The sequence below is a fragment of the Zeugodacus cucurbitae genome, chromosome 2 (assembly GCF_028554725.1).
Source record: "Zeugodacus cucurbitae isolate PBARC_wt_2022May chromosome 2, idZeuCucr1.2, whole genome shotgun sequence".
NCBI classification, from domain to species: domain Eukaryota; kingdom Metazoa; phylum Arthropoda; class Insecta; order Diptera; family Tephritidae; genus Zeugodacus; species Zeugodacus cucurbitae.
In genome coordinates this window covers 26,161,662-26,182,915 of record NC_071667.1, presented here as the reverse complement: position 1 = coordinate 26,182,915, position 21,254 = coordinate 26,161,662, and the positions used below count along the sequence as shown (strand labels likewise).

The window sequence follows — 21,254 nt, the reverse complement described above, 5'->3', positions numbered from 1 at the left end:
GTAATTTTCACAGGTATAGCAGCCATTTTATATTTGCTCTTTAACTTGTACCTTGTGATACACATGATTGCGTGCATGGGCAATCAAAGATTTGTTAATAATCGGGTAAGTTCTGCAAATATGCAGTAATAAATATTTTTTCCAAAAAATTATAAATGTACATACATACAACCTTGACAAAGTTTATATACTATTTAACATAAAAAATGTATTATTTATAATTTATTACTTCACTAGAAATTATAACCTCACTTTTACAAAAGCACCTTGAAATAGATTATGTTCCAATATTTTATAGTTACAGAAATTAGATTTACTGTTCGGCGACAGCCATTCAACCTGACATTAATACCCCCCTGACAATGATAAAGTAACGCAAATCATGGTATAATATTTTTATCTCAAAGATTATAATTTCCATTGCAGTAAGTCCCATAAAGAACATAGGCATACTGTTAAATTATGTTACTAAGCGTCTAAAAGTTTGACAAACCCACTTTTTAGTTATTTTTGACATTGCTTTGTCATAACTTTTGTCTCGCATTACAAATATCTTGTCAATCACTCTGCTTAAATTTCCGTTAGACAAGCATAAATTTAGTATAAGTAGCTTATCAATATGTGAATCTTTTGTTTTATCAATATACGTGACTATTGGCCATACGACGAGTTCCATATACCTCGTCTTAAGTAGTCACTCAATATGATTTGCTAAGATTGATTGATTTTGGTGTGGCTCGAGATATTGCCATTTATATGGTCAGTCGTAAAACAACCGCTGTAGGGTGCAGCCGCTAAGAGAAGATTTTAAGGCATAATTAAGGCCATATTATTTATTTATTAATCTATTTTTATAATAATCTTGTGTATAATAAATTAAAATAATTTCCTAAGCTTTACTGTTATCATCTACTGTCTGATATACATGTGATGAAGGTTCAAAACTCGCTTTAATCGCTTTTCAATTTACAAAAAAAAATAATACAAATGCTTTTATGTCAAGGTGTTAAAAACTGTATTATTTTTAGCAGGAGTTAGAATTAATTGAAGTACGATTGATTGAAGAGGTCAAAGCTGTTTTAAAAGTGTCATAAAAAAAAATGTACACACTTTTGAGAAATGTAATGCAAACAATCTATATATTCGTAGTGTTATAGTACTCTATCTAATGTATTTTTAATAGTGCGTCATACAAATTCAAGGTGTCTATATAGCCAAAATTTCCCACTTCTTATAAATTATTTTATGCCTTCTTCTTCTCTTTCCCAACTGATTTCGTTACGGTTGTACATAGGTACCAGAGAGCAGCTTCGGGTATGTTCGAGTGTGTTCAATCACACTAGCTTAAATTCGGTACGAGTGTGTCGTAACACTCTTCAAACACGTGTTCGATCGAGTTTGGAACCCGAAGCGAAAATAACGCAAACGAACAATCACGACGGTCCTATCTTCGAGTGCAAGCAGCAAACTCGGATTTTATGTATATTATATTTTCGGGTGTGTCGTGCACGTGTTGATTGTGATCGACACACTCGAGTGGCACTCGAAGACCAAAAAATAATAGATAAACATACGTACACACATATGTATGTATGTATGTTGGCGTCGGGATGACGCGTTCTGTCTTAGCTTTTTTGGTTGAATAATTTGAATATTAGACGTACATAGTACATATTATAAAAGAATAATTCAATTTAAGAATAGAATTCACTCAAAACTTATTTTATTTATTAATTCATAAATCATAAATAAAAAACATTTCATTGCACTTAAATATTTTAATTTTTTTTAAATCACAAATTTCAGGTGTAGACCAGATAAGGTGTTTGTGCCATTGGAAATGTTCTCACAACCCGAATTTTCTATCATTGTCATTATGAATTATAAAAAGTAAACAAAACAAACAAAACCAATAATCGTTGACAATCACTACGCAATAATAGCATGACTGCCAATTACATACATACATATTCTGAAATTTTGTGCACACTCGTGTGTGACTCGATCACATTCAATACGATCGGGTTAGAGTGCCAGCTCGTTCACAAACGAGTGTCAACTCGGCACTCTGTTAAAACAAGCATATATGCTTGTGTTTCGAGTGTCGCGAAAGGCTCGTTCGTTTTGAACATGTCTCCAAGCGATCAATACGTGTATTCATACCGAAAAGTATGATCAAACGAAATCAGAGTGGACATTCGAGTGTGCACGAAAATGATATACCCGTTGCAGCTCTCTGATAGGTACCCTTTAAGTCTTTCAGGATAATGTGAATATTGAAAATTTTTCATAACTCGGTTTTTATTAGTTAAGGTTGTATGTAAAACGTTTTATTTATTTATTGTTTTTAACATATAGTTATATTTCTAAGAATTAATAATAATATTTAAACTTCTCATTTCTCTCTACCCCATGCTAACATAGTGGGTCCAGAAGTTTGTGCTCCCCAGTCAGAATAGTTTTACGATAAAGAACGCCAATTCAACGTACGCAAGGTAAGTCGGGCTTTTTACACACATAGGGTTTAAAACAACAAAAATTACGATTTAATTGCATAGGAAGTAATTAAAAGCACACTTTTTTGAAAATTTTCATTATGCAACTAACTAAATGGCACACTATTAACGAGCACAAAATGCACAGCTTATAGCTTTTACTAAAAACCATAAACTATTATTACGCTATGTTCTAAATTTCCGTCGCTTTGCCTATAGTTTAAACTAATTTTAATAACAATATTATAAGTGACTATTTTCACACTTGTCTCTAACAATGCAACAACAAATTATTCTCTAATTCTAACAGTGCCGTATCAATAGCAATTGCCGCAAGCAATGCAGCTAATGAGCCATTGCCTAAGACAATATCGGAAAAGGTGTCACAATAATAACAGTTAGAAGCTTGTATATAATGCAAGTAGCTTACAAACTCACACTCACACACGCATACTTATTGCTATGAATAGTTTCTTCTATTCATAAGATAAATATTGTGATATACACACAGAAATATTTACCTGCTTGCATGCATAGTAAAAATTGTTTAAAAAAATAACCAGTATTTCTTTTTTCAATGTACGTACATACATATATATTTTTATTTACTTTGAGTATTGATATTTATTGAGCGCATGGTGCTATTAAATATTATATATTCACACGATTTTTATGTTACAAATACAGTTAATGACTTATTACATATTAAAAGCGTTTACTTTTATAATATTTTAAATTGCCTATAATACTTTACTTATCTACATTTTGTCGCGCGTCAGCTCTTGTTGTTCCATTATGTATGCTTGTTTGTTGATTTATCGCTTTATTTAAATGCATGTAAATCTCTAAGGCTTAGTCAGGAAATCCGCAGTAATTAACGTCTGAATTAATAAAAGTCGCATGTTTATCGTCTACTCGTCGTCGTGTGGAATTATTGGGTGAATATTGAATGTATGTCGTATATAGTGCTTGTTTGATATTTAAGGGGCTGTACCATTGTAACCCTTGAAAAATTAGGCGATTTTCGTAAATTTTTTGATAAGAAAGTACTCGATCAAATGTTTCGAAGTTTTTTGGACATAAGAAGGTATATTTTTAGCTATGTATATTTAATTTTTTTTTTACAAAAATATTGAAAAATAACGGAGTTATGTGCGGTCTTCGGAGGTGCCAAAAAATAGTTCCCCAACTGCAGACATGATTCCAGCCGAATGAATAGCTGAAACAAAAAAGTTTATTAAAGTTGAAGGTATTTCCTATACAATGACCTATTATTTTTGAAAAATATCAAAAATAAAAAAATGTCGTAGTTTTGAAAAAAAGTTTCGTTATTTTACGTAAACAAATAGTCGGTTTTTATTGCTAAATTGACAATTTTCAACCAAACAAAGATCGTAGGTCATTGTATAGTAAGTATATTCAAGAATACTCAGCTTCAATTTGAAGTGATCGGTCAATTTCTCTTTAATTATTATGTCAGCAATTTTGAAAAATTTGGTTTCGTAAAAAAAAACGCATTTAAAGTTCCAATTATAGAATGCTGCCATTCAAAAACTATTCAAGATACGACCTTACCGATTTCCCAGGATATTTTTGAAAGTATAAACTATCGAAAAGAAACAAAAAAAATATGTTTTTGAAAGTGTCACACTGTCACTAGCCCCTTAAATGGTGTCATATGTTTGTGAACTAAGCAGTCAAATCAATTAGCGTCTGCTATTTTACGAAGAATACTAGTATAAATACTATATTTTTTAAGAAACTGCTGATATTTTTAAATGGTTTTGGGATGTCAATTATCATATTCTGGCCATAAATATACTATTTTCATATTAGTTCAAAGCAAGTCTCTTTCCTAGCTAATATTCCTTAAAATTATTGTTTGTCCGACTAGTCCGATTTGAATTAGAAAATATATATAATATATAATTATATGTGTAAACTAGTAATTTTTAATAATATGTAAAAACTATATAAATAAAAAGTTTAAAAATTTGTTTTGAATGTTGGACAATGTATATTCGTAATTATTCAATTTTTTTTTTAATATTTTAAAATTAACTTTATTTTCAAAAGTGAATTTGGTTTTTTTCAGTTAATATATCATGTGAATTGTTTTGAAAATTTTTTTTTTTGATTCGAATATTAGCTTGATATTGTTTTTACATAAAAATTAAATATATTAGAATGCGAAACGACTGATTTTTTTATACCATTTTTTCCATATATTTTAAATATATTGTATAATAGTTTAATGCATTTAATGTTGTTGTCGTAGTTTTAACTATTGTGGGTTGTTGGTTATGCAAAACTGTATACTCTTTTATTTTTATGTAGATATATGTATGTTTGTATAGGCATGTGTGGTGTTCTTTGTGCCGTTGCTTTTGTATCGTTGGATCTGTTGTATGTATACATACATGTATATTGTTTTTGTCCCCATATTTTAATATGTACATATATTAATTTATTTTATAATATGTATATTTTAAATTTATTTATTTTGTTTTATGTGCCTCCTTTACACCCTTTTTATGTATACATTATTATTTGTTTTTAAATTTTATTTTATGTACAAATGTGTGGACATACACATACACACAATTAAAAAAAAAAAAAACAAATATAAACACAACGACACGCATCAAACACAAAATAATTTAAAAAATCGTGGAACAAACATTTTAATGGAATTGGAATTATGTCTATTGTGTAAATGTATAAATGTCATTGAACTGTCCGTACATTTATAATCTTTGCGTATGTTTGTATGTATTTGCCACGCTTTTTGTTTTACATACTCGACATGTGTATTAACATTAAATATACAAACTGCAATAATTAACGTTTGTTTGTGCTATAAACACTTATCAACATTTTTGCAAAATGTGTTCACCAAAATTAGTACCGATGACACGCACATACTCACTGAATATTCACACGCATATGTATGTAAATTTTGAAAATCTGAAAACAAAAAAACCACGAATTCGATGTATTTTGGCTGACACTGTAAATGCGTTGGACAGCGCACCAGACGGTAGCCCAAGTGTGCATCCTGCCCAATATACATACACACACACAAGCACAAATATATACGCATGACCGCATTGTGGACACTTGAAACAGTAAATTGTAATACGAATTGGCTATTTTGCAAAAATTGTGGGAAAATTAACCAAAACGTGAAAATCTGAAAACACGTAAAACAACACAAAATCCATTTAGTTAAATAAACATACATATGTACATATTTTTGTTTTGGCTAATAAAATAAATTCCGCTGTTGCTGCTGCTGCTGCTGTGTGTCTGGATGCTGTTTTTGCTGTCATCGCCAACAACAACTATGTGCAATTTCGCTCCCAAAAACAACAACAACAACAACATGTACTACTTACCACTACAACAACAACGACAACATAATCATCTCTAACATCAACAAATCCACAAATCATAATCATTGGCAATAAATTTATGCAAAACTATTGGACGCTAACACATACATCCATACATATGTATGTTGTTTCAACATTAATAATATTATACGGATACTACTAATACGTTCAACACGCGTCGTCCGCTTGGCGTCCACCCATGTCTGTCCATCCACGTCTCATAAATCTCGCGAATATACTCGATGTATATACATATGTATATATATCTTGGGGGAACATGGCGGCGCCACCGCCTGTCTATGACACATGTTGCGTCGTTCACCAAACGTCTTTGATCTTGGCTCGTTTTGCCGAAATGTGGGCATATGTGGGCACTAATGTTGACCATGTTGGTGTCATCGGCTTGTTGCTCGCGATATTTATGGACGCTCTTGAACAACTACAAAATTTTTGCACCAAATTTCCAAATTTATTTATGTTTGCATGCTTTGCGGCGTAGTGAGCTGACGTTATGCGACAATAGCGTCTCGATATGTTCCATCTCGTCGAAGACTCATTAAGGTTCTGTCTCATATTAATGTGTAATGAATACTGCCGTCGATGCAACGTTGCAGCGCGCACAATAATTGAAGTGCTCAAATGAATTCGCTATAAATCCAAAATAAACATATTTACGATTTATTTTTATTTTTAGTAAAACTGCGATGAAGCAGCAGTAGAGTGCGCAAGTTACTTATTCATGGCATTATGTAATGATATGAATTAGCCAATAGCTAATGTATGTATGTAAATGTAAATAATAAAATTTTAATTGAAACGATTTAGTTTATATTATTTACTAGAATTCTACATTATTGTATTGTCATATAACAAACGCTTGCACTTATTTATTTATTCAAACTTATTAAAACTTATTAAAGTATAATTAAATAATTAAAAAATGCACATTGTTGCAAAAAAATGTCAACTATTATTGCGCTCTTGCCAGTAGACATACATATTTATGAGTTTTAATATGCTTTTTTTCTACTATAAAATGTACATTCACCGACACCGTTGTTGTTACAATGCTTTTGTTGTTGTTCAGCTGTATATTTACTACTTAGCATTGTATAAAACAAAAACTTTATGCGCTGTAATTATATATTATTTATGATTTAATTAAAAATAACAGCGATTTTCGTAAGTAAAACGCCTCTCTGTAGTTAGTAAGCACCATTTATTTATAGTAATAGTAGTTACATTTAGCAAAAAAAAAAAAAAAATAAATAAATAATGATGATAATAAATGTACAAAAAATAATCATATCGCACTATAAATTAATTTCGTTAGCACATAGTTGCTAGCCTTGACCCACTGTATATTTACATGAACGCATACACAAATTATTTCCCGAATATTTTAAGTACAATTATTAATAAACAATCGAAGCAGTTTTTTGCATACTTTTGCAGTTGTTGTAGCCTGTGTTTTATTCACCTATTATTTGCTGAATTTTTCCTTACGCCAACGTACGCACACCTGTACTTACATACTTATTTCTACATAGTATACAATATGCATATGTATATACGCGTATTTGTCTATTCTATTTTATTTTTTACAGCTTAACAGTTTAATTACTTAACAACAATAACAAATACATATCAATTTACAGCATTTTATGAATAATTCAAATCGTACAGCATTTCCGCCTAGCATTGTCATTGACATCTCCATACATACATATGTATATACACACTTATAAACATTTGCCTGCTTATTGTAACTGTTGTTTGCATTTTCCTCCTATGTTTGTCTATTTAAACTATTTTACAGTGCATTACACAATACAGTACATCAAAATACTAAACACATATTTATAGTATAAATTAAAAAAAAAATAGATTTTGTTTTTTGAAACGTAAGTATCGCCAAAGCAACGAAAGCTGTTGCAATTCTATTTTATACTCGCTCAAATTCACTAGTTTATTAAATATCAATAGTTATTCTGGTAGTAACATTAACTATTCTGCAAATAAGTATTTTTCAGTAGGCTTTACCGGATGTACATAAATTCATGTATATGTAGACTCTAATACCGTGAGCATTGTGTTGTTGTAGCAGTAGCGGCAGATAACATTATTTAAATTATATTTAGAAATGCTGCTGAGTTTACTGTCCTGGGTCGGGTGGGCAAATGACTTGCAAAACTGATTAGATTTATTGAAAAATTATGATATTGTCATTTAGTTTGAGATTCGCAATAATATCTTGGAATTGTTAGAGGGTCACCAATCTAACTGGATAGAAAGCCATTCGCAGTGTATAGCCTAATTATCTGCCAGCATCAAATGATACCATGGTGCGAATGCAATATCTTAGGTTGCAGGGTAATTGAAATCGCTGGCATTCTGTACCTCTCTGTATTCTCAAGCTAGTGGAGAGGTCAAGTTAGTTTTGTACGATCAATTTTGAGATCATAAAATCGTATACCTTTATTTTTGGTACCGAATATCATGTTATCGAAATCAAATCTGGTTGCTTTTGATTTTGGTCATCCGTTGCAGTTCTTCATCCCCAGGAATTGCCGTATTTTTGGACTGTAAAAAATACTCACAGAAAAATAACAACCGTCCGCTTAACTGCTTAAGGTGCTGTACTAGTGTAAACCAAGAAAATTTAGGCGATTTTCGTGAATTTTTTTAAAGAAAGTACTCGATCGAATGTTTCGACACACATTATAGATGACGCTAAGATATTTCTATACCCTGCATTAAGTACGTGCTATATGAAAAAAAGGAAGGAGGGAGTTGAACTCATACTTTTTAGGAATAATTTGTCGTTCTGACAAGATAATAATCTGCAAAGATGTCGCAGTCGCCCTTATTTACTTTTTATATAAAGATGAGAACTGTCAGTTTGCTGTTTCATTATAAATATAACTTCTTCAAAGTACTTGACTGTTCTCGTATTCCTTTGAAGAGGCTATCGTTATGGATTGTTGCCATGAAAAATATATAAACCAACAGCTGTTCGGAGACAGTTTAAATCCCCTTTATTGGATGGCAACTAGATGTAAACTACACGTGGCAGATAAACATTGGAAAGTACCTAAATTTTGTGGTGGTTTCAGATCTCAGATGAATGCCGAATAAGACCATTACTTTAGTTTTCTAACGCATCCAATTCGGTTGTGTGCATTGAACTTAAAAAACTCGTGAGGTACTCTACAAGAGAAAATTAATGTTACAGGGTTTCCCAAATTATATTCTTTGGTTTCAAATCCAAATTTATATGTACATTACGGGAACGAACTAAGTTTAATATCACATGGTCCCCACATTGCCCTTCCTCACACAATTAAAGAAATATTGTATGCTTAAGCTAAGTTGGTTTCGGATTTTATTTATATATCCTCCCAGAACGGACAATGGTTGAAAACTTTCCATGCCAGAATACAAATGGTTCAATGAAATTTCGTTTGCTTTGGGAGATCAGAAATAATGTGTTCAAGGGTGCCAGCCTTATGCCAAAGGCGAAACACTTCAAATTCTCTCTCTCTCTTGTATTATAATAAGAACGAGTTGTACAAATCACAGTTTTGAGAAATTCTGCCGAAGTGTATTTTCGAATATTATTTTTTTCAACAATAGCGCCATAACCAAAGATTAAACTAATGAAATCTTTAGAGGATAATGAAACCTCAGATAAAAAGCACTATTCAAAATCGTTTGTTCTCCAAAGACTAAAATGAACATGATGATAAAAGAAAATCTGAATGAAATAACGCTTAAGTTTTAACTTAAAACTCTAGCAACATGTTGCATCGAGTAGACTAGTTAATTTAGAGCACATTCTCAAAGTTATCCATTTCGAGCTTTTCTGTGTGCACATGAAAGAGCTTTGCAATTTGTAAAAGAATGTTCGGAAATGTATTTTTATAAATACGAAGCAAGATATTGCAACGAACGCATTGAATACTCAATTAGAGATGTCGCTTGTGATTGCATTGCTGTCAGGTCTTGGCTGCAGGTCGATTTAATATCAGTTAGGCTTGACTTTTTGAGTGAAGCTTTTTCAGTTCACTTGCACTTATTGGACATGCAGGTGCGCTATTAATATTTTCTTTTTCGGAGATTAAAAAAAATTGTTTTTGCTTTTTGTTGCTTTTGTGATGAATTAAAAGCTGCACTTGCAAAAAAATGATGCTTGGTTAAAGTAGCTTACGTGGACTCAAGTTAGAGTGGATAATTTTTTATTATGACTTTGTATTGTATTACATACCTTATAATTCCAATTTATGTTGAAATATAAATAACAAGTAAGACTAGATATTTAAAAAAAAATAAAATAACTTATTAGCTTAGTGGTTTAAGGTATTTCCGCATATACACATTCTTATGTATCTTCCGTAAAAATATAGTGAAAAGCGCTTTCTGGAGCCAAATGGGAACTATCATTCCCCGTACTGTGTTGTGTGAAGCCGAAAATTTCAAGACTAGTAACACCAAAAATTGTAGTGTACATGCAAAAAACAATTCACACATACATTTTTCGAAATACATATATAGTATATATATATATATACTAGCAGACCCAGCCACACGTTCTTGTGGCTAAGGTATACATTACATTAGTAATTTTTTCAATATAGCTATATATATTTGAAATTAATTATAATATTTTGTTAAAGTTTGATTTTTTTTGTCGTATATTGAAGTATTTAACAAATTTGCAAATTTGCAAGTTGGCGAAGCCAAGATTGCTTCGATGACGATATTGATTACCGTATTCATAGCCAGTTTTGTTCTATTGCAAAGTCGAGGTTGATTTATGTTACGCAGCATGATGACAACTTACACTAATTTTAATTGCAAAGTGAGAGGTGATAGTCAAGTCAATTTTAAATATTCTGTGAGATAATTGACTACGCCATCCTGGTTTGTAGCTGTGTCAACTGTCCTGGAACAGAATCCTAAATTATCGCATTGAGATCATTGACATCTTTGGTTTTTAATACCACATAGGTCATTCAATCAGTCATTTATGTTTATTATATTGTGGCTTCATATCAGGAAAAACACGATGAATAAGCTCCTCTTTCGAGGCCATGAAGTGACAGAACTACTTCAATCGCTCTATGATATTGTTGGAAAAACACACGCATGTTATTTGTTAATTGGCCATTCTTTATGTGTCGCCACAAATTAGATGATTTTAGGAAAGTGATTAGTTTGTCAGCAACAGTTGATCCAAGAATAGTCTGGCGAAAATCACCTGCCAACAGAATCATGGCTTCACCAAAAATATTTTCGTTGTCGCGTAAATCTTTTAAAGTCTTGTGCAGTACCTCCAGCGACTGGAAAATCTTCTTTATAGCTCTTTTTTTTGGCGATTTTGCAGACTGGTGTTTCGTTGATTTGCAGTTTAGGAGTAATTTCAAGGCCGAATTGCCGTTTGTCTGACTACTAACAGGTGGCAAGTTGCCCCTATTCCCATTATAACTGGGTGTTGAAAATAAGTGAAATCGGTTAAGGAATTACCTCAACCCTCATGTACTATATATGCAGATTTTGGTTATTCTATTGGACTTTATTTCAAATTGTGTGTAATAAAATTACAGCAATAAATTGCGAGAGTATAAAATGTTCGGTTGCCTTTCCCTACTTGTTACAAATTGTTTTGGGCTATCGACACAGCCTTATACAATTGAACAATGATAAAAATATTTTAACAAAGCAACAATGACAACTTTCAAAATATTATTATTTTTTGTTTTCTTTTTTTATAATTTTGTTATCAATGCAAATAAAATCATCTTCTTGTTATCTTCCTCACAATTTTTCCATATTTACTTACTTTCTAATCCTTCCCTGGCCTTCCATAAATATTTCAAAACTAAAATTAGTCAGATCGGTTTGGCCCTTCTCGACTTTTTTTCGAGACTAACGACACAAATTGTTTGTATGGGTGATTAGAAAATTGTGGATTTAAGGCTTTTTCAGGTAATTTTTCCAATTTTTCTCTCCGTAAGAACCATCCCAGTACCTCTAGAAACATTCTAATAAAAGAATTTGCGGAATCGGTTCAGCGATTCTCGAGTTATGCGCTTAGCAACACATTTTGCGATTCATTTTTATATTATAGAAGATTAATGATCCAAAGCTTACAGGTAACAATTTTGCTCGGACTTTTACATGAATTGCTCTTGCTATTTATATTACTACACATAAATAATACGTTTTCTCATATTAATAGCGCCTAATCCGAATTAAAACGTATCTCGGGTCGTTTAATCGATGTTTTGTTTTATTCGTATGTGGTTAACTCTGTCAACTTACATTTTCCCGAAAATATAGTAACTGAAGTAAAAGCACCACCCTGTTTCAAAAATAGTATCTTAATAGCTTTGCTGGTAATGATCAGGTGTTCTGCACATCTGCTGTTTAAACGCTGGTGGACTTTGGTAGGACTCTTTTAGCTCATTTGTTTTAACTTGAACATAACTCACGCGTTTAAACTGTTTGGGCTTTGAGCATATAGCTTGCTGAGCTACTTTGCGCACATTCAATATCCGCAAGTTAAGAATTATTACATGGATGTTGTTATGTGTACCAATGAATTTCGGCGATACTTAATGTTATATGATCACTTAATAACTGCAAAAGTGTATGGTCTTAAGTTTGGATAAGCCGTTTATCAGATAATCGTTTAAATCTTACAAAGTGTTCAGATTTCAATGTCCGTCAATATTAATTAAATTTTGCTCTTATAATTTTATAAAGTTCGCTTTAACAAGTTCTTCATATTATTTAAACATAATAACACTGTACAACACTCGGCTGGGTATTGGACCAAACAAATTTTTTCCGTCAGATTGAGTCATGAGTAAAAAACATTTTCGAAAAAAAAACTTTAGAAATACGGATGTAATCTAAATTTTCTACTTAATTCAATGGCATATAAAACTTTTCGGTCAAGCTTATATGACAGATGTTATAAGGGGACCAGTATATTTTGATATACATTTTTCAATTTTTTTCGAAGACCAAACTTTGACCCTTCTCAGCATCTGTGCTATAGCTTGACCGAAAAATTTTATACACCATTTAATTAAGAGGGAAATGTAGGTTTTCTCCATATTTTATATCTATATCCTGTAATTAATAATAATTTTTTTAAAAAGTCCTTTTTTCGAACTTCGAAAAAAAAATAGTTTGGCCCACTACCAAGAAAAAAAGCCGATTTTGCCGTATAGTATAACAATTAAAGAATGTGAAGTTTTTCATTTTACGCTTTATACCCATTGAATTTTCAAAATTTCCATTTATAACACTTTTGAAAAGCAAATTTTTCAATTTCTCTTGCAGAATTTCACCGAATGGCGATCAGGAAGCGGATGTACCTTTCGGTGAAGAGGAGGACGCATAGCCACTACTGTGCGGCGTTGACTCCGATTGCAGTGATGATAGCGATAACACTTTATTCATAAGCAAAAATGGAGCGTACAGTCATGGCTGTTCCAGCATTATCAGCTAGCATAGGCGACATTGTCATTATGATGCTCTCTTTAACATTATTTTTGGAAAAATTAACAACAACACCCATATACAACTACTAATGCTAACGATATGCATGCCAAAGTAACACTCAAATACACACACACACAACGACAAGAAAATCGTTAAAAAATGGCATGAATATACTTATATATATACATATAATTCATATTTTTCTAAAACAACAAATACAGCATACAAATCAATACAGAATGTCAGTGCATTTATGTTGAGGAATCGATTGACCCATATGTATGCACTTGTGTATGATTTCTGTTGGCTACAACATCATAGAAGCCTACTAATTCGTGGGTGACTCAGAGATAAGTTCAAAATTGAGATGAATTCAAAAAAAGATTTAGTTAAATTAATTATTTCTTTATTTAAATTATTACTTTCAAAAAGTCTGACGATCATAAAGACATTAACGTAATATTATGAATAATTGCAAAAAATACATAGCCTTTACAAATTTAATGGTTTAAAAACATAAAGACAATGTGTACTTTGCTTTAAACACATTTTTTATTAGTTTCTGTTTGGTTTAACCATTCACTTTTGTTTAGCTACGATTGTAAATATGTAAAACATAACTGTGTTTGCAAAACAAATGAAAATGTATAAAAAATAAATAAATTTTATAAAGTACGTGGTAAGGCTGTGAGGTTTAAGTGAGAACCGACAAAAGCGTAAACAACTTAATTATGAAATTTTGAGACGAAAATTTACTTAAATATTGTTTATATGACATTTTAATTGTTGTTTGTTAATCAAAAATATTTGCAATAATTTTTTATATGTTTTTATGTATTTACACAATTGTTTAAATTATATAAACTTATGTCTACTTAATATACATATATAAAAGTCTTTTTAATTCCATTTATATTTACAAATTCTAAATTTATTTTATAATATATTCACAAAATTATGTAATGTAACGAAAATTCTATATTAAAGGAGTTCAGTAGTATGTGCATACATATGTATGCTCACAATTGTCGAATTATTTACAAATTATTTCTTTTCGTCAGTGTGATTACTTTGTATTCAAATACTTGTGTGCTTTATAAATATAAACATATATGTATATGTATATATTATATGTTGTTACTAAATGTATTATAGTTAGTTAACCATTACACATTTTTATGTTTCACTAAAAGACATAATTCCGAATACATATTTCGTATATACAATAAAAATAACAACAATATTTTATTTAACACTTCAAAATACACTGCGCGTCATCAGGATATTTGGTTGATACCAAATATTATCCATAGTATTTGGGTTAGAGATGCAAATTTTTTCTAACATACTTTAAACAATTTCCCTCAAATTACAAAGGACACAATACGTATTAGGCAAAGTACCAAAAAATATAACTTTGCACTTTATTGCGGTTGTCATTGATGGCTTTAAGGAGGAGTTAATACTTGACTCGAATATTTTTACAAATACAATTTTTAAAGATTAAATAAACATATTATATATCGGGGTTTATACGATTATAATTTGATTCTTCAATGTATGAATAGAATATATTTTATAAATACAATGGAACTTCAATAACTCGAACTTCTATTAATCGAAGATCGCCATAACTGGAACTTTTAAATTGACAATAGCGTATAGAAGTAAAATTTCATATAAATTTCCTTCCACAACCCAAACTTCCCTAACCCGAAGTTCTCTATAACCCGAACTATTGAATTGGCAATAGAAGTCAAATTTCATACAAACTTCCATAAATCGAACTTTTCGACCATGGCAGAATACAAAATTTAAAATTTTTCTATCGAGACAGAATTTTAAGAGTCGCTTTATTTTCGTATGGAGGAGAAGAAAAAATATGATACTACACTTATGGATTGCATAAATCATGTAAAAAATACATGGGATACAGACGTCAAGAGCCAAAGAATAGCAAACTGCAAGAAACAAAATTACGGAATACATGCTTAACGTATGTACATAAAACTTATGCGAAGTAAATAAATAAAACTTGGTATAAATCTATATTTTATAGCTTTTTGATAAATTGTATGTTTTAATGAAAATTCTATAACTCGAAGTCTTTCTAACTCCACTATAAATATATTCATTTAATTTTTTTAAACTGCACAAAGTAGTAGAAGCACTAACTTTTATGGAAAATAGGGTACATATATAAAGGTTACGCTCAGATCGGTGTAAAAAACGGAAAAGGGGTGTGTGGTCAAAACCATTTTCATTTTTACCAATATAAGCAAAACCAATATTCGAATCAGCTGATCCACTGTTTACTCTTTGAGCAAAATTAACAACAACAATTTTTTGAAATTTTAATAAAGTAATTACTTCAAAATATGCTTTAAACCCGTAAAATATAATTAAAATGACAAGTTACTTCAGCTTTTATTTTATTGGACAATAAAATTAGCGTAAATGAGAAACGTAAACTTTTAGGGAGTCACAGTAATTCGAAAGGTAACAAGTAAGGAAGGGCTAAGTTCGGGTGTAACCGAACATTTTATACTCTCGCAATTTATTTATTTAACTTAATTAATATTATATAATACACAATTTGACCCACACATTCGTTATATATGCTATATAAAGTCCATTGAAAGTTGGAAACCCTAATATTAGGTTAGACGCACCGAGGTCCTCATGTTCTATATATGGGGCCTTGAAAACATATGGTCCGATTTGGGCGATTTTTAGAATGGGGCTGCCACACTATAAACGTAGTATTTGTGCAAAGTTCTGTTCCGTTATCTTCACTAGTGCTTACTTTATATATTGTAAAGTAAACGATTCAGATCGTCTTCAAAGTTCTGGTATATAGGAAGTAGACGTGGTTGTGAACCGATTTGGTCTATTTTCGCAATATATAATTGGGATGCAATGGAAATATTACAAACCGAATTTCATTGAAATTGGTTGAGTAGTTTCGGAAATATGGTTTTTGACCCATAAGTGGGCGGAACCACGCCCATTTAAACTTTTTTATACCATTTTGAGTACAGCTCTTCTGTACATTCTTTATAATGAAATTTAAGGGTTCTGTTGGTTTTCCTTACTAAATTAAAGCATTTTTAGTAGTTTTCAACGTAACCTTTGTATGGGAGGTGGGTGTGGTTATAACCCGATTTCCTCCATTTTTGGACTATATAAGAAAATGCCTGAAAAAAACTCCTTTCGTTAATATAGCTTTAGTAGTTTACGAGATATGTACAAACAACTTAGTAAAGGACGGGGGCGGTACGCTCACTTTCCCAAAAAAATTACATCCAAATATGCTTCTTCCTAGAACAATCGTTTGTACCAAATTTTACATTCATAGCTTTTTTATGGCTTAGTTATAGCTCTTTATGTGTTTCGGTTATCGCCATTTTGTGGGCGTGGCAGTGGTCCGATTCCGCCCATCTTCGAACTTAACCTTCTTATGGTGCCAAGGAACACGTGTTCCATTAAGATATCAAAGTTTTTACTCAAGTTACAGCTTGCACAGACGGACAGACATCCGGATTTCATATCTACTCGTCACCCTGATCACTTTGGTATATATAACCTTATATCTAACTCGTTCAGTTTTAGGACTTACAAACAACCGTTATGTGTTATATATTTTGTGAACTTCTTAAGGTCCAGACCCAATGCTGGCTGGCTTTACTTGCTTTCGTTGACTTTGCGTACTTTGAATGCTTGTATCTCCAAATGAGCGCTTTGAACGCTTTCAAAATAATGTCACAATCACTGTTGCCACACACTTAAACTTGCTAATATTTTCATGTTAAATGTTATATTATTATAAACTCTTTGTAAATTTCTATATACATATATCAAATATTTAAAATATTCTACATTTTAACTATTTTTACTGGCAAACCATATGTGATAAATATTTGTGTGCCAATGTAGCATCAAAAAAATTACTGAAATTGGTACATTTCACCCAAACTGGTAACCCTAGTTACAATATCAAATGTCAAAAGCGCCAGTAGCGCTGGCAAATAGAGCATAGATCTATTCGTAAGTTCAAGCGCTTGAAGCAAAGCTCCATTTGGTCTCTTTGCATATGCTCTAGTATAGTTCTATTCAGTTTTGACAGTTCTCACAGCAAAGCAAGTAAAGCCAGCCAGCATTGGGTCTGGACCTTTAGAATATTTCGACTTTTTCCGTTAAATTCAATAATTTACATCATATTTTTCCAAACCGTTTTAACGCCAAATCAAAATAAATTTGAACAAAAAAATTCACATCTGTCAGTCCTGAGCCTTTGGTTTGTTTCTGATAGTAAAACCGATAAAATTGATTCCATGACACCGAAAATCAATAAAATTTCTGTTTCGAACATCTAACCAATAATATCAGATTTCATGACATCAACCAGAATTTTTTGTCGGTTTGAATTATGATTCCGACAACTATCAGATTCCACAACAACCCTGATTATGATTTCCGTTATTTTCGTTTCTTTTATGTCGGGTCAAATAAAGTGTTATCTTAATATAATTAGTCAAAAAATAAACCTTAAATAGTGAAGAAATCGGTCTAGAACTTGGTTATCGCTATTATAAGAGAGTTTTATAAATATCTGAAAATATTTATATACCTTTTATTATTGCAGATTACCCGAACTTATCTCTTCCTTACTTGTGTGGGATAAAAATGGTGCTAGCCAAAGTACACAACTGTTTAAAATTTGCAAAAAAGTTAAGATATTACGTTAATTTACTTAGTCGGTTAACATATATAAATACATTACATATTTATATCATTATAAACATATATAAACAATTATGATTGTTTGTTGAATATTGAAAAACATAGCGGCCTTAATTTACACAGTTTATGGACCTTTATACGAGTATGACCTTTCAATTCAACAGTTAAATTTTAGCTTCGAAACAAAACCATAAAAGGCATAGAACTTACGTGCACTCAGATCACTTTGTTAAAAACGTTTAGTGCCGTAAGTGAGAAAGTGAAATAATTGTATACAAATAAATTAAGTAAAAATAAAATAACGTAATTGTTGACTTAATGATGAACTCTTACAAATTCCCAACGCTACTATATCTTTTTGGAATTTGCCTAATATACTCGTATACGAGTGCCGATCTGCGTAAGTAATTTGTGGTATTCACTTTGTACAGGGTATTAAGAGGAATAGCACTAAGTTTTGCCGTAATCGTGATTTTGATCTCCGGACTTTCTTTACAAGATTTCTCTTTCTGGTGAGTTCCCAAGTGTTTTGCGTTTTTAATTGGGAAAGTAACCCAACCTTGTCAACTGATTTAGTATACCTTTGGAAGGGTTAACATAGTTAATTTCCGTGTAAAAATTATTACTTTTCATATTTTCAAAAGCAAATGCCAAAATTGCACAACTGGAAACTAAAATATTAAATGTAGTTCAAAATTATTTGTTTTAATGTACATTAGCTTAATAGAATATTGATTTCGATACAAAAATGCTTGGGCTTTCCTTACGTAATTCAGACTAACTTAAATATCAGAGATATTTTCTTTTGATTACAAAATAAATTAAATTAAATACTATATTTTGCTATCTCCAAAAACTAGCGCCAGAAATCGAAAAATGCCGAGCAGGTGACGTAGACTGCATTGCAAAAATTATACCCTTTCTTTTGCAAAACTATACCAATGGAATACCGGAAATTGGTCTAAGTGACATGGAGAAATTGTCACTTAACAATATTACTATTACGAAGGTAAATGGACAATCACCAGTAACATTGAATTTGGCATTCAAAAAGATGTATCTGCATGGTATTCGGAATGTTATGGTACAACGTGTGGTAGGTTTTCAAAAGGATCTACTAAATTCAAAATTCGAAGCCTACGTGACAATACCCAATTTGGTAGTAGATGGAGAGTACGTCTCCAGTGGAAAGGTGTTAGTATTGCCCATGGATGCAACAGGTTATGCGAAAATAGAATTGAGAAAAACCAAGCTTGGCATGAAAATGAAATTCGAAGAAGACTTTAGGGATGGCAAGCAATATGGGAAGATAAAGGCGTTGAAATGCAAATTGGAGCCGGAATTGTAATACACTCCTGATTTTGATTATGACATAAAAATTATTATTTAAATTATCTAATCTTTCAGAATAGTTATGAAATTTGACAATCTTTTTAACGGAAATAAGCAGCTGGGTGAATCGATGAATCAGATGATCAATGATAATTGGAAAACGCTTTGGGTCGATATGGAATCTCAAGTAAATGAAGCGGTTGCAGTGGTAGTGAAACATCTACTGGCGGACGTAATACGTGTATTGCCCTATGACGAATTTTATCGCAAGGACTAAGGTTGGAAGTATAAATATTTTGAAGAAATTCCATATAAATATTTAATAAATTACTAATTGGCATATTTTCGAGATAAGAAACAATAACATGTTTTTTATTCAAAGTCTTTATATTTTTCTTTCATTTACAAAATGCTCATATAATGGATATAATATTGCAATATTAATTCCCAAAGCATACATTTCCAAAATTTACATCTTAGTTACTTTCATGTCTGCGCCCACGATCAGTGTAGTGTCCATGCTGCTGAAGATCATCATAAAAGATGTGATCGTTGAAAATCTCATCCCGATGATAATAGTTTTGAAAACCTTGTAGCTTTTCACCACCTTGATAATTATTAGACTCCTCAAAAAACCTTTCAGCATGCTCATTAGTAGGCTGATCTTTTGCATGTCTTTGACCAAGTTTTCTGATAGCCGCCTGAGCACCAAGATATCTCAAGACTGAGTTTCCCGGTAGATTCTTCTCTCCTAGGACACGAGTGTCATAATCAGTGAATTCTTCATAGGACGATTTTGGTGAGCTCATCTCGTTACTTTCCTTTGCAACCGCATCCTCTTTTTTACTATCTTCTTCATCTGTATTTTCTTCCTCGTTCGCATTCTCCGTAATTGGCGTCACCTTCGCGAAGACATGAGTTAGCTTTGTATCGACCATTCGTTGGTCCGTTGGGTTTTGGTTATTCAGCGCTGTTCTATGGTCAAGCGTACGACTATTGTCCTTTTTCACAATTCCCAAATGTTCATGATACGAAGGAGCTTGTTGTTGTTGTTGGGCCAAAGCTTTGGCTACTAAGACGCAACTGCTTTCGGTTTTCATTCGTACCGGCCTGATTACTATCATATACGGTCGTATTTTTCTTATTTTTCCAAACCGTTTGGGATTCTCTCGATATCTACGTGTCATTTGGTATTTAACTTTTGTATGTAATGGAGTTTTTTTTGTTCGTGCAGTTGTTGTCGCGTTTTTCACTTTCTCTCTATAAGCGTTAACAATTACACAAATGTCCATATTCTCCGGTGTGGGTATAGCTGTGGTGTTTCGGTAGGGACATTGCAATATATGGTATTCTTGTGAGTATTCCTCTGGATTTACAGGTAGCTTATAATAAGCGTGCAGATTTCGCTCTACAATTATGGCCCGCACCATAACCAGTTCCTGTAAGATGGTGAGTATTATAGTTGCGATGATGATAATCGAGTTCAAGGTGGTAGACATCATACGACAATGTGCCGGTGAAGGTAATCAATTGACTGAAGTTATCCCTATAAATTTTATGGCTTTTATACAAAATATTGAATTTGTGTGAAAGTAGTAACATGTACATTTAGGACTTTCTTTAAGCGCAAAAAGTATGAAAATTATGTAATAATTGAGTTTTGCGGTTTCTCTTGCGACGCCTTCGTTCAATGTCAATATTTTACCTTCCTTGAGTGAGTCTCATTTTTGCTCCTATTGGCGCATATGAAAATATTGGAAAAAGTTAAAATATT

The 21,254-nt window shown here is 31.7% G+C and overlaps 3 protein-coding genes across 6 annotated transcripts in view; 2 read left to right on the top strand and 1 right to left on the bottom strand.

Annotated features, from left to right (window-relative positions):
- The window catches only part of LOC105213111 (protein Malvolio), a 30,059-nt gene extending 16,519 nt beyond the window's left edge, over positions 1-13,540 (top strand). The window contains exons 10-13 of one of the 4 annotated variants that reach the window (XR_008472852.1): positions 14-105; positions 2,425-2,495; positions 6,390-9,980; positions 13,244-13,540. Coding sequence is in view for 3 of the 4 variants with exons in the window: in XM_029040939.2 (XP_028896772.2) it covers positions 14-105; positions 2,425-2,495; positions 2,806-2,887 (245 nt within the window). In the remaining variant the exon portion in view is untranslated. Of the gene's footprint in view, positions 1-13; positions 106-2,424; positions 2,496-2,805; positions 3,207-5,400; positions 9,981-13,243 lie in introns of those variants that run through there. The other 3 variants (XM_029040940.2, XM_054236115.1, XM_029040939.2) reach the window with 3 other exon arrangements.
- A 4,047-nt stretch (positions 13,541-17,587) lies between these two features.
- LOC105213110 (protein takeout) lies at positions 17,588-19,844 on the top strand. Its single transcript, XM_011185680.3, has 3 exons — positions 17,588-18,548; positions 19,009-19,492; positions 19,556-19,844. The coding sequence occupies exons 1-3, from the start codon at positions 18,467-18,469 to the stop codon at positions 19,755-19,757; spliced, it is 768 nt and encodes a 255-aa protein (XP_011183982.2). The 5' UTR covers positions 17,588-18,466; the 3' UTR covers positions 19,758-19,844.
- A 112-nt stretch (positions 19,845-19,956) lies between these two features.
- On the bottom strand, positions 19,957-20,999 carry LOC105213187 (uncharacterized). The gene has a single exon (XM_011185837.2). It carries the CDS (start codon positions 20,980-20,982, stop codon positions 19,957-19,959), a length of 1,026 nt encoding a protein of 341 aa, XP_011184139.1. The 5' UTR covers positions 20,983-20,999.
- Between the last annotated feature and the right edge of the window lie 255 nt (positions 21,000-21,254).

What these genes read in the sequence shown, in the direction of transcription:
- LOC105213110 (XM_011185680.3), top strand. Translation starts at nt 18,467, where the DNA reads ATGATGAACTCTTACAAATTCCCAACGCTACTATATCTTTTTGGAATT. An exon ending in GTATACGAGTGCCGATCTGC is followed by an intron (nt 18,549 to 19,008) that starts GTAAGTAATTTG and finishes TCCAAAAACTAG; the next exon opens with CGCCAGAAATCGAAAAATGC. An exon ending in TGCAAATTGGAGCCGGAATT is followed by an intron (nt 19,493 to 19,555) that starts GTAATACACTCC and finishes CTAATCTTTCAG; the next exon opens with AATAGTTATGAAATTTGACA.
- LOC105213187 (XM_011185837.2), bottom strand. Translation starts at nt 20,982, where the DNA reads ATGATGTCTACCACCTTGAACTCGATTATCATCATCGCAACTATAATA.